Below are 13097 nucleotides of genomic sequence, written 5' to 3' on the forward strand. Positions count from 1 at the left end.
GTACATTGAACGAATGAAAAGAACTCTTTGATTATAAGAATAATATAAATAAGAACTTGGATTTGTGTAATCAAAATTACGTGATGTTATATATAACCGCATGTTTACACGAACAAATCATCATTCCGTAATAAAATAAGCTTACAAATTACAATTTTACGTCAATTACGAAGGACGACTTTTATGATCGAACGAAAGGCGCGAGTGGTCAAAATATTATCGGCAGGACGATCGATAGCAGTCTCGTAAAGCCGACCGCATCTTTTCGTTCGATCCCGCGAATGTATTGCCTTGCTAATGCAAGTACTAATTAGTAACAGTAATGTCACGGACATTTAATATGCTTGTCATGCAAATCGCAAAACGTGCTGCAAGATGCCCGATTCAGTGCTGACCGGTCGCGTCGTCGCCGGGTCAAAGGTCGTCAAAACTCTCTAAACAGCGAAGTAAATTGCAATGCTACGCCATGTAACACGGCAATAAACTGCTAATGTTTGAAAGGTGTAGAAATTTACGTGGAAACGATTCGCGATATATACTCACGAAATTTCGCGGAAAATAACCCGCGCGACCGTAGCGATAAGTTGAGTTCAAGCTTCGAGTCAGATCGGTCCGATTTCTCGTACGCGGTTCTATAAAAAGAGATTATAAAGCGATTTGTAGCACATCGCGTCGCGGTGGGATTGGGGCCCTCGGGAGGGGGGACTTGAGCGCAAAGGAACGCTCGCGCTTTCTTCACTCCGTTGATTTATTCGCGAGAGGTTGCATGAGCTGCACCGTGCTCGCCTGACATCGACCTTCGATCCTCGATCGCTGATGGATCGAGGGCACGGTACCGTGACGTGCCACGGCACGTTCGCGCAAACACGGCAAACATGCAGATATCGCGTATGAAGAAAAGAAATTGCACGTCGATCGTTGCTCCCATTATTCCGCTTGTATTCAGCATCATCTCGGGGAACGTCGTGATTTTACTTTTGAATAGCAGTTGTAGCTATTACCCGGAACACGGCACGCTCCCTGCAAGGTGCGAGAGATACCGCGTAATTATGTAAAATACCGTAATCAGTTAGGCGGCAGGTGATACCGGTGTTCTCAGAAATAGGTTTCCAATCTGCGAGGACGGCTTCTCCCCCCCTTCAAATCGGAATATCCCTTCGTGTAATCCGGCCCCCTTAGAAAATGAATATTAACATCGCTATCGCGTATGCAGCGAATTATGTTATAGAATCCCGTTTGAATTGATCACACATGAATTTCCGCAGCTGTGAGTTCTCAAATCGATAATCTTATTATTTATAAATATTAAGATGCGATCTCCGTTCAGCGATTTAAACTCAAGTGATTTATGTCGAAGCAAAGTACAATTATTTAAGTTCTATTTACGTTCCACGTATTTCACGTTTTATCCATCTTGCGCTCTGATCATCGTGTTTTATTACAGATAGGCATCATAGGCAGCAATTGCTGGTGCTTCACCTTTTGCGTGTACATTTTTCTCATTCATGCTCCGTGTAATTATCCAATTTATCATAAAGCAATCTTGTGTGTGCGCGCGCGCAATAAAGTTATTATTGTTATTATTACATTTTTTTTAACAGCAAAGAAGCAAGCAGGGATAAATGGAGGAAATGTGTTTCTTTTGCAGCGTCCCCATCTCTGCCACCGTTGGGCGAAACAGCATGGGACAGAGATCACGGTCGTGATCGAAGCCGGGAGAGGAACCGGGAGCGCGAGCGCGAGAGGGTGCGGGAGAGGAGCGGCGAGAACGAGAGGGAACGAGAGTCCGCGATCAGGGAGAGAGAAAGGGAACGCGATCGCGACAGGGACAGGCAGCGGGACCGGGAGAGGGACGTGTCGGTCTGCATGATGGAGTCGCCCGACTCCGTCTTCATCTCCCCTTCCGCGGCCCTTCTCGCGTTGCAGAGGATAAAGGACGCTTCTCTGTAAGTATTATTATTCACCTGTTGCGTCCCCTCCCCTCCCCCCGCCACTTAAGACAGGCGTGTCTGCGTTGCGTAAAGACGACGAGGGAACGCCGAGGAGAATAGGCGTTAAAGGCTTGGATGTAGCGTGATTAAGACGAGCGCGTGATAAAAGTTAATGATTAATTGATAATTGATATTGCCGCCGGCACAACACGATGCATGCTAAACAAGTCTGCATCGTGTGGATGTGGATAATGCGAGAATAATTTAATGTCCCCGCTAGTGTCTCTAGTATAATTCTGATCGAAGAGATTTTCTCCTGCGAATCGTCAATCATCTAACGTGAAAACCCGAACGAGAAATTCGCACGTGGTAGAATGTAGAATCTGTAGGTAGAAGAAATCAAAATTGTATGATTGCCGCCATCCGGTGTGTAACATTTAAATTCTTCGGAATGAAGACGTGAAGAGACGGAATAAGTGCGCGATAACGCAAGAAACGTTGCGCGCGTACGTGTGCGTTCAAACTTATTAACAATATTACTGCGGAATACAAAGACCGACTTTATTATCGCTTTACAATCGGTTGAGAGCGGCAGGATATCGCGAGTGCACTCATTCACGGTGCCGATGCTTACGTACAGCCGTATATTTCATCGAATGCATAAGCATGTCCAGGGTTAATAGGACGAGATCGTGCACCCGCTGTAAATCTCGTTTAATTTGCTCTCGCCGCGCACCCGCGCGCGACTGTCGTTTCCATTGTGCGCCCGGGCCCCTCTCCCGCGATCCATCTGAACGTTATATAGAAACCGTGTCCCGACATACACACTAGGAAACATAGTAATCTCGTGACACCCGGCGCACGCTAACAAACCTCATTTTACACGTCCCGTCACGATTTCTTTCGAGCACGCGCCTAAGTAATTTCGACTCGCTCCTTTCGCCCAATTAGCGTGACGCCGATCCATTATAAGCTCTTTGTAAATCAGTGTATCTATACGGCCGTGCCGCGCACGAGCTCCATTGGCCCCTATCCTTGGATCTTTCAATCGGCGGTTTCAAGTCCGTTGGAGAAATCGATCGTTATCTAAAAAACGCGCACGAGAATCATTTTACTTCTACATTTATAAATTTTCAAGCATTTAGCAACTATCTGGTATAGGCAATAATTATACGGCTCTTCTTAACTGTATGGAATTTTATATGGTCATTTCTGTCTTAATCCACGCATGACGAAGAAATAATTATAAATCATGTCCGATGTAAATTGCAGCTTGTCTTTTATGTGTACATCTTTTTATCCTTTTGTGTATACCTCGAGCATGTCTCAAGTAGACATGAGTATACGTACAAGCAACACGAGTCCTGATACTCGTATGTCAGTATTCTGTGTAGAGAATGCGCGATGAATTCGCCGCATAGAAAAAATATACATATATTAAGTCGTTCGATAAGCAGTGTCGTATTTATTTTATTTATATCAAATGTGTCCTGACATGTTTGTCGAAATGGAATTGATCTCAAGGTGGCAGACGGTAGTGGAACAAAGTGTTAATTACATTTTACATTAGATTAAATTAATAAATGAAATATAAATTTTGTTCTTCAAAATCTATTTCAAAATGCGACATTACTTATCGAATGATCTAATACATTTAAAAACAAATCTCTCTTGCCTGTCAGATCATCGGATTTATGATGCTCAGTTGATTAATGGTTTTTTTCTATTATGTCGTGTTGACTTTTTAAGCTTTAAATACACAATTTATTGGGTCGTCCTATAAATGATACAGTATAAAAGGGAGCTTGGTTTACTCTTTAGCTCAAAACCGAGAGATTTATCACTAGAGAATTGAAAATTTAAGATTAAGATGGGAAGAAACTGTAAATAATAATGGAAAGTATATTTTGGATTAAGATTAAAATGTCAAATTTTTTGTTTTACTTTAAAAATATCTCTATTAAATCGCGTTACTTAAGGGATGATTTAGTAATTTTTAGGTGAGTGATATCACATTTGATAAAACGAGTTTCATTAACTTCTGCTTGCAGCGAAAACTCTACAGATTACAACTGCACATACCCGTTTTTACTTCGTTTCGTTATAGGTTTTCGTTTAAAACGCACATTGCAATGCGCGTTTCCGCCACACATTTCTGGCTCGCGACGTGCGGTCTTCACGCCGCTAACGCGATGGTTAACGGACTGTGACGTGTACAGCAAGATCGTTAGAAAAGTATGTTAGGAGGCAATATACAGTTGTTAGTTCATATTGAAGTACAGCGAATAATTAATTTTCCATGGCGTTTATGTCTCGACAGAGAGAGAAACACGAATGAACAAAGACACACTGGCTGGTACTTTCCGAGGGGCGGATTGAGGTAGACGCGAGCCGGATTATCGCGACTGGAAACGGATTTATGTCAGTTCGCGCAACACGCCGTTCTAGTTTATAGCGCGAATGGTACGGAGGAGAGCCCTCACATAGCTTCGATGAAATACAGCGCGGTTAAGAACGTGTCAGTGGTACCGACGTCATTTTATCGAGCCAGCGAAACTCCTCGAATTCTCCGGGTTGCAGCCCGGATCGCACGTCGCAGATCGGTATCGCTCTGTAATTTATTGTCTCGATGAATTTATATAAAATATCGCCGTCAAATAAAATAACTTCATGTCAACGAGTCATCGTATCGATAACAAAATTATAATGATAACAAAAGGAGCGAATATAAAGGCATATAGAAAATTTTGATATAAATAACGTTCTAAAATAATATAATCCAAGAGTCGAATTTATTGTGATCGTGGAAAAACTTCGAAATTTCGGACACTTGTGTAATTCTTTCAGATTATCTCTCGTCAGCGTGTTTACCTCCTTTCTTACTTCATAAATAATTTGAGGGTGATATTTTGCGCTGCGCCAAATTGACCGGTACTAATACGGCACGCCGTAAAAAAAGGCAAGCCTATCTATATTGTTGCCACGTACGAGTTTCGTGGAAAAACAAGTCTTACCAGAATTCACTGCGTCAAGTTGAGATTGATCGAGCCGGTCCGATACGCCTTTCTTGTTTTCATCGATCGGTCCAGTGCCGTTCGGCCGATTGCGCGCTTTCGACGAATCGACTCACTTTTTCGAATATTTATTGAGAAAGGTACTCCGCATTACAAATGACCCGTCGGAAATTGGTACACTCATCTGAATGTAAAAGCAGTTATCTGGGAAAGTAATTCACACCGACTTGGATTAAGCAAAGAGAAACGCAAAATTATGTTGATTTAGACCTCCACTGTTGGAGCAAATAATTTTATGTCTTGTGAAATTATCATTTTTAAACAAGTCAATTTTAAGTGTTTCTTCTTTTTTGAGTGTTTCTTAATAAATGTTTATTTTTAATCATTCGGTATGGATACCTAAATCTTTGATATTTCTTTTAAAATCGTTCTTTTATGAATTTATTTTGACGGGGATATCAGACAAGTAAAACTACAAAAAAAGTATCAGATTTTAATATAAAAATTGAATATTAAATTAGAATAAACTTGCAACTGGGAAAATATTAAAAATTAACTACTATAGCCGCCGGCTGTATATACGTATGTACATGATTAGAAAAAGCAGGAGTGAGAGATCATCTGTCGCGCAATCGAGTTTACTCGCGGCGCAAAACGACCGACGATGAAGACGTCTCGTCCATATAGGAATTGATATTGGTAGCGACTGGTGGCTGGAACGGCGAATTTTTTGTCGCTCGTTTCCTCATCGTAATCAACGTCTGGGATGTATGGTGTATAGTTACGAGCGTGCGTCGGGCGGCAATCAGGCGCAAAAAGGCACGCGATCCCAGGATTGATCCTTTCATAATTCGTAGTGCGTTGCGTTACGCCGTTTTATGAATCGCGTTTGATTTCTTCTTGACGGAATATCACTTCTCCTCGGGTCATTTCATTTCGAACGACTTTACCTGCCTTTGATACAGTCAAAAACTAGTCACTGAGTGAGTTCTTCGCTCATGTGAAGAGAAAGGCTAATACAAGATTTACATAAATGTCGTTAAATATTGATAAATTCCCAGGAAGTATATTAAAAATTGTAATTAAAATTTCGCCATGAAGAAATCGCTTAATTTGTTGAAGTTTATTATTCATTATTACACACACAATTTATCTTGTATCTTCTCTCTTCCTCTCTTCAGATCCCATTTTCTAAATTTGTGAATACTGAATTATGCTTTACTTACATCGATTTTACAAGATCCATCTCAATTAATATAAATTTAAAAAATATATATATCGTGTCGAATGTAGTTTTATTATTAGGGCAACTTTTTAACGGCATGAGATATTTTCGTTTGTATTTATTCACGTCATGTTTAATCTTTTGTGGGTTTAACTCTCTGATTACAGCGTATTTCACAAACGTCCAGCGCTAGCGGCGGGTATCGGTTTGGGCGGTAGAGGAAACGCCGGCGTTGGCGGAAACGGCGGCAGTTTAGGTGTCGACGGCGAATGCGGCGACGCGCTGAAGAGACGCAAAGTTCACAGATGCGACGTCGCCGGTTGCGACAAAGTTTACACGAAGAGCTCGCACCTAAAGGCGCACAAGAGGACTCATACCGGTAAGTTGGTGTTAATTGCCCGGGTATACAGCGCTTTCTCGATCTGGAACCGACTGTGTTAAAATGATGACTCGTGTCGGCAGTTTTGCCTATAAATAAATTATATCTATATTTTTTATATTGTATTATCGCGTCAATTTTAATATTCTTCGATAAAGTAATACGGCATCTTTCTCATATTATTTTGCCTTTATTTTTGTTTTTATCGTCTCCGGTGTTAATTACTGAAATATATTTCGGATGATACAATAACAGGAACTCTCTTTTGATCAGGGACTCACAGACGAAAGATGCCACTGAAGTTGCAAGTAAAATAAGCTAGTTAAATTACGTAGCATCGTTGTGTCATAAATCTCTCCGTCCCAGTACACAGTTAAAAAAACTATAGACAACTATTGGAACTACAGTTGGGAAAGCTAATCAAGATGAAATAAATCAATCGATTCGAAGAAACAAACGCGTTACGTTCTCGATGATCGCTATGTGCGATCGTGACTCACGTGTGTGCGTCAGCGATCGTTGGAACGATCGCGTGCCTCGTCACTTTAACATCGGTCCCCTCTCTCCCTTCACATACGCGGCTTACGCTGGTTTGCGCTATTGTTTCTAGTTATTGACACACAAATAACGCGATAGTCTACGCAGAATACTTGAACTCTACGAGTGTAGTATTTGAAAAAAAAAGCGGACAAGAAAGAGTTTAATTACGGGGGACAGGGCCTCGTCATTACCGCGTGCAATTACGTATATAAGCTAGGATCTCGGCGAAGCAGCATGATGCTTTCGAAGTGAGCGGACGTGGAAATCTCTTCTTCTGCTCGCGCACTAGAAGAAACTTCGCTTATGTGTAGATTGGGAATCATTATCCTCCACCTTCCCACGTTAAATCGGCGCGAAGTTCGCAGCTTCACCATCAAATCGTCGTTCTGTGCCGATAATAATGATGTTCGAGTTGAGCGTACGGTAGCTGACGACTTGTCGTCCAGCTGTGTCAAGTACTCGATGGCGAATCATTAGTCATCGGGACATTCCTTTAGTGTCTACGAGAACCGGGAGTGCGCTTCTCTCGAACGAGCTGTGCTCGAATTGGACGCGGTAAACGCCCGGTAGCCGCTCGCCGCGAGATTTACGAGCTCCGAGAAATTGCTGACCGATTACGATAAAAGGGCAATTCTGAAAATCAATTCTTCGCGCGAATTCAACTCGACTGTACAGGAAATTCCCGATTCTTTTATCGAAATCGATTAATGGACGGTCGTCGGTTCGATCGCGCGTTAGTTCGTCGTGTTTCGCGAATTTATACATCAGCAGCACTACGACTCTCTTGCATATTGCACACAGTGCAACAGGATAAGATGCACACATCGGCACGGCCGCGGCGTGGCGCCGTGCTATCCTCCGCCAGGACTTTTCGCGCGCGTGATCCGTGGCCCGGCGGGGTCAGGGGTCGCCGGCATTCGCACGCTAGGATTCACGACCGTGGAGCCTCGCGGAAATTCGATACCGTTCCGCGACGTCGCGTCGCCGAGGAGGTGCCTCTGTCCAGCGCGCGGAAGAAGGGGGAGGGGGGGGGGAGAAGAAAAAGATTCGCACTTTTACCCGCTCTCGTGTACGGGCACCCTCGCGTATACATACAACCCCGGCCATTTATTACCGCGTCACGTGAGAGAACTTTGGAGGAGGTCGCGCCGTTCCGCGCCTTCTGTTCCGTTCCGTTCCTGACCGCGTGTGCATATACACGACATGGCGCGGCGCGGCGCGGCGGTGGTGGTTGGCTTCAGGAATTTCCGGTGGATAGGTACCTTCGTGAAGGCATCGCCGCCGTCTGGCGAGGGGCACAGGCGGCGAGGAGAGAGGGCGTGGTCGTGAGAACCAGGATCTTTTGTCTGGTCCATGGTTCAAGCGAGACGCGGCGCGATCGCGGTGCTCAACCCGGAGACGCTCGCTCATGGAAAGCCCCGGGGCTCTCGTTTCCTATTATCGGGTCGGTCTCCAACTTTGTACACATCTTTGAGAAATTCGGAAACAAATGAAAATGAAATGTTCATTATTTTAAGTCGGAAATATCGTTCGATCCTATTTTATAAGATATATTTTACTTTCACAATTGATCTTTTGACTAAAAATGTTTGTAGAAATGTAGTTTTAAAATTCCATTATTTTTTTAATTAATTTTTATATTATCCATCCCGTTTCATTTTAGTATAAAGTAAAGATTGGTCACGTTTAGCGCTAACTCGCTAAGCGTGCCAGAGGATATACGAATTAAGGACTGCTTTTCACCCTTCCGCACGAAAATTCCGCGTGCCATCTTCCCGCTTCAGTTTCTCGCCGTTGCTCCGATTCCGCGGAGAGAAACTCGCTTCGCAAAGACATCGGAACATGCTTCGCGCATTAGGACGCCATTATGGTGGACGGTTTTACGAAATCCCCGGTGCGCGGTAATCGGCTGGTAAACGAAAGGCCATTACTTGACATACAACCCGGACCCCGTTGTGTATGTCGTATTCACCTAAGCTTCGACTAATAATTGTTTCAACGACTGGCGTGCAACGTACTGACGCCCGTTTGTAGTGGCGAATCGCGCCGTCTATCCGTCATTCTAACACCGCGGCATCGTACGGCACCGTCTCGAGATATCCTTACTTACCGAGGTGGATATAACGCCGGGGTACCGCCTGGATGTGGGAAATGCCAATTCATTGATTACCGTCATTTCTACCATTCCGCGGCATAACTCGTTCGCAAATCGCGCGATCATGATCGTCGTTGCGAAGCCGGCGGGAGTGACCGTAAAATTGTCCCGGCTCGAGGAATATAATGGGCCTAGTTCTCAAAGGCTCGTGATTTCAGAAGACTTTGCGCACCAAATATCGCGGTTTGCGCGATTTCGCGATATTTCACGGGTCTTACGTTATACTATCACGATATAGTTTTTATCGCTACTTTTGTCAATGTGAAATGTTCATTTGACATGATAGTTTAATATAGTCGCACGTGCCATGACATATTATATATTCAGTTAAATTACGAGTTTTAATTATGATGTAGAACCTTTATAATGGCGGATCGAAGGGCAAAGAGTGCTATCAGCCATATTAATTGCTTCAGCGAGAGTCGTAACTGAACGTTGTTCATATTACGCGCCTCATTGACGACATAACGGAATAATAAAGAGCCTAATATTACTTTTAATATCGACGAATAGCAGCGTATATAGGTACCTGACGCACGCTGTTGCGTGTAACGAGAGTTGCATTGCGGGTAGAGAATCATAGTTCATTATGAGCGCACGGTAAATCGCCCTTGCACGATTATATGGTGAGAGATGTTTCCTACGCCCATTAGCGTATACATAAAATTCCTTATCTACTTGTGAGAAATCGCGTAGCAACATATGTATCTACCGGGTATCTCTAATTATCGCATTTCCCTCGGCTGAGGATGACTCCGCCGTGAGTTAAGAAATGCCTCTGCCGCCGCTTCTTTTAAATGCATCGTTATTTTCTACGCCGCGGAGTTTTCCGCGAGCCACGATTTTGATTGACTCGAAGGAATTTTTAACGAGGCGTAATTAAATGGGAGCGACATAAATTTAAGTTTATTTACAATTTACTTTATATATAAGCTGTTACCGCCAAGCGTGGGAAATGCTCGAGCAACACGCTCAAATTTTGCATTCAGGCGGATACTGATAACGCATTCTGTCTAGTTATTTCTAAACCTCAATTAAAAAAAATAAATTATAATAAAAGCATTTTTATTCGGTTCCTTACGATTATTATGTAGGATATATTATTTATCAATTACATATCGACTATCACAGTTAGTCCTACCTAACCAAAATTTAATCAAAATGCCGTTTCGAGGTATATTATTATTATTTATTCCATTGTATTTTACACTATCGAGTTTATTGTTATGTCATAATCGAATTAAGCTTATTCATAACAACGAAAAGGATTTAATTGATCGAAGAGGATAAAGGATCGGAGCTGAGAATCACTGTGCGTAACTATCGGAATATAGGCTCGGTGTCAGCCGACTGGCGTGACCCTTGATAGACAGGAGGAGGTTTGGTGAGACCTCGTGTATTAATTAAGGCGAATTAGCCTTGGCATAAGCCGGACAACGTCGGCCGATCAGTTCCGTGTATATCGAAAGATACGCCGATGATCGCAGGCAGTCCGCTCTGTGGATTTCTCTACAAAGTGGTAGTGCCTCGAGTACCCTGTTATTAACAATGCACGTATGCACTAATGCCGAAGGCTGCGATTACCTTCGCTAGGTTAACGATTTCCTGACGAGCATGCTCCTCCGCGCATTGTTCTCGTTGGTCGTTGCAAATCGTCTCGTTGCTCTCTTTTCTGCAAATAATTTCCCGTAAGCTTAGCCGCGGTATGTTTAACCGGGCCCACTTTCATGCCCGATACTTCGGGTTGATTCGGTGGTGTACGAATTTAGAAGGGATGATTTCACGAATTATGTTGATTATGAAATATCGTATCAATTAACGTGGTTGATTTTAGACTTTCCATTATGATTTAATAATCGAAAAGTTCGAGATATATACAAAGTAAATCTACAATGTAAATACTTCAGAATTTAATACTAATTAGAAAGAAAAAGAGAAAATAAGATTTTATTTAAGATAAATCTAAAAAATCTACTAAATAAACAAACTTATATGCAATATGTAATTGTATCTTCTTTCTTTTGTATTTTCGATTATTCATTATCTACTTTGAAAAAAATATCAATTTTTATGGCATTAAACTTTAAAGAAAAGGATTCGCGTTACATGTCGATGAGACAAATTCAATTGTGTGCCTAAAAGCGGGACGAATTATTCGAGGCGTGTGTAATTTCAAGATGCATAGGAGACGCTCGGCGTCTCATTACAACCTCGAACTGACATCACGTGAACGTTGCATCCATGAACGACACGCTTCACCTTTTTTCTCCTAGCGTCCTAGTCGAGAGAGCTGTTAGTTCGCTCCTCATTACCAGCACGCATCGTGTCGCTCAACCATGCGCCCTAGCACCAACTTTCTCACACGCTGCGATGTGATAATTATTATATGCCTCGTGCTGTGAATGTCTCGAAGTCGTAAAGCTTCGTTAACCGATGGTTAACGGCGAATCTGCAAAACGCATTGTATGTACAAGCTGCTCCTAATTTATGTGTTCAACGATGTCGTAACACGGCAAATATTATACGCAATACGACATAAATAGCTCAGTTTTCTACACGAACAAGATTAACGCGATTCATATAAAACATTGGGCTATGTTCGCATTATTGTGTATGCCGATGTTAATAACATCTTGTTTGTACATCACGTTACAGTATAATACTGATGTGTTAGAAGTTATGCTCTGCGTGACTCTGATAGACTTGTCTCAAGATGAATGAACTCGTCTCTCTATCTATGAAGTATAACAAAGGACGCGGCATGCTGCAAAAATTAAACAATGTCTTTGCTCGTTTTCCTGTAGGCGTGACAAATGAATTGTAATGCATTTGCCGATTTGCATTAAAAAATATATATATTACGACGAGATTGATGGATATATCATATTTCATTAGATACGCTACAAGATGTAAGAATATAATGCAAATAAGTTTGAGGACATAACATGTATCTGAAAGAAATAAGATGAGAAATAAATTATAAGGCAATTTTAGTGCAATCTTAATACAAGTTCGTGTGATTTTCGAGTACGAGAGCCTATTTGTTCCTCATTTCTTAAATTATTCCTTTTTTCGTTTTTTGTTTTATTCGATCTACCCTCCCCTGATCTTCGCCGTGCACGAATGTAGGGGAGATTCTATAGAAACGATTGTAACAAACGCGATTATTAAACATTTATCATTCCTGTACGAATTTGTACATAGCTTATATAACGTTTTAAGACGTCTTAAGCGGACGAATTAGCATTTAATAATCGCGTTTGTTACATTCATCCCGTGTTACTTTTGTCCCTGGTCTCTGGTCTCCCTTACACGCGCCGCCGCGCCCGTGAGAGTGATGCCGCGAACCGTCGCCGGCCAATCTCGCGATTGAGTAACCGCACTGAGAAGAAAGGGAGAACGAACGCGGGGGTAGGTAACGCGACGTTAATCTACGGCGCAATAAACGCGCGGGGCCGCGCGGAAAAATGCGATCGAAATGCATTAATAACGGGAGAACTAATGCGACCCTCGTCCATTGCCCATCGGCCGATATTACGTGCGCGCGGCTCGTAAATGGACTAATTACTCACGATTACGTAACGACCGTGAGTGCGCGGGCACCTTCCTTCACAACGTCATTAGTTGTTTCCCCGCGTATATATCCCCGACGCGTTGCGCAATAATATTCGCCCGATGGGCGTCGAGACGTTTAAGACGGCCGATTTAGATCTACCGCTCAGAAATATATATAGAGAGAGAGAGACCACCTTTCGATCATCCCGCACGGCCCACTAAAGCTCGATCCTTTCCAATCGCGGATCGAGAGATCGGGGAAAACAGCCTGCCGTTCCGCCTGAGTCGCGCGTCTCTA

General features: G+C 42.8%; 1 protein-coding gene and 1 long non-coding RNA gene across 3 annotated transcripts in view; one reads left to right on the forward strand and one right to left on the reverse strand.

Annotated features, from left to right (window-relative positions):
- Window positions 1-13097, forward strand: part of LOC139774316 (uncharacterized) — a 349030-nt gene that overhangs the window by 322369 nt on the left and 13564 nt on the right. For both annotated transcript variants that reach the window (XM_071709515.1, XM_071709516.1), the window contains 2 exons: window positions 1649-1946; window positions 6338-6549. In XM_071709515.1, the coding sequence (XP_071565616.1) occupies window positions 1649-1946; window positions 6338-6549 (510 nt within the window). The remainder of the gene's footprint in view (window positions 1-1648; window positions 1947-6337; window positions 6550-13097) is intronic.
- LOC139774318 (uncharacterized) overlaps window positions 1-13097 on the reverse strand; it is a 137874-nt gene that overhangs the window by 965 nt on the left and 123812 nt on the right. The window lies entirely within an intron of this gene.

This window comes from Temnothorax nylanderi, unplaced genomic scaffold (genome assembly GCF_030848795.1).
Source record: "Temnothorax nylanderi isolate EJ_2023f unplaced genomic scaffold, tnyl_v1.0 TNYL_tig0078_pilon, whole genome shotgun sequence".
Classification (NCBI taxonomy): domain Eukaryota; kingdom Metazoa; phylum Arthropoda; class Insecta; order Hymenoptera; family Formicidae; genus Temnothorax; species Temnothorax nylanderi.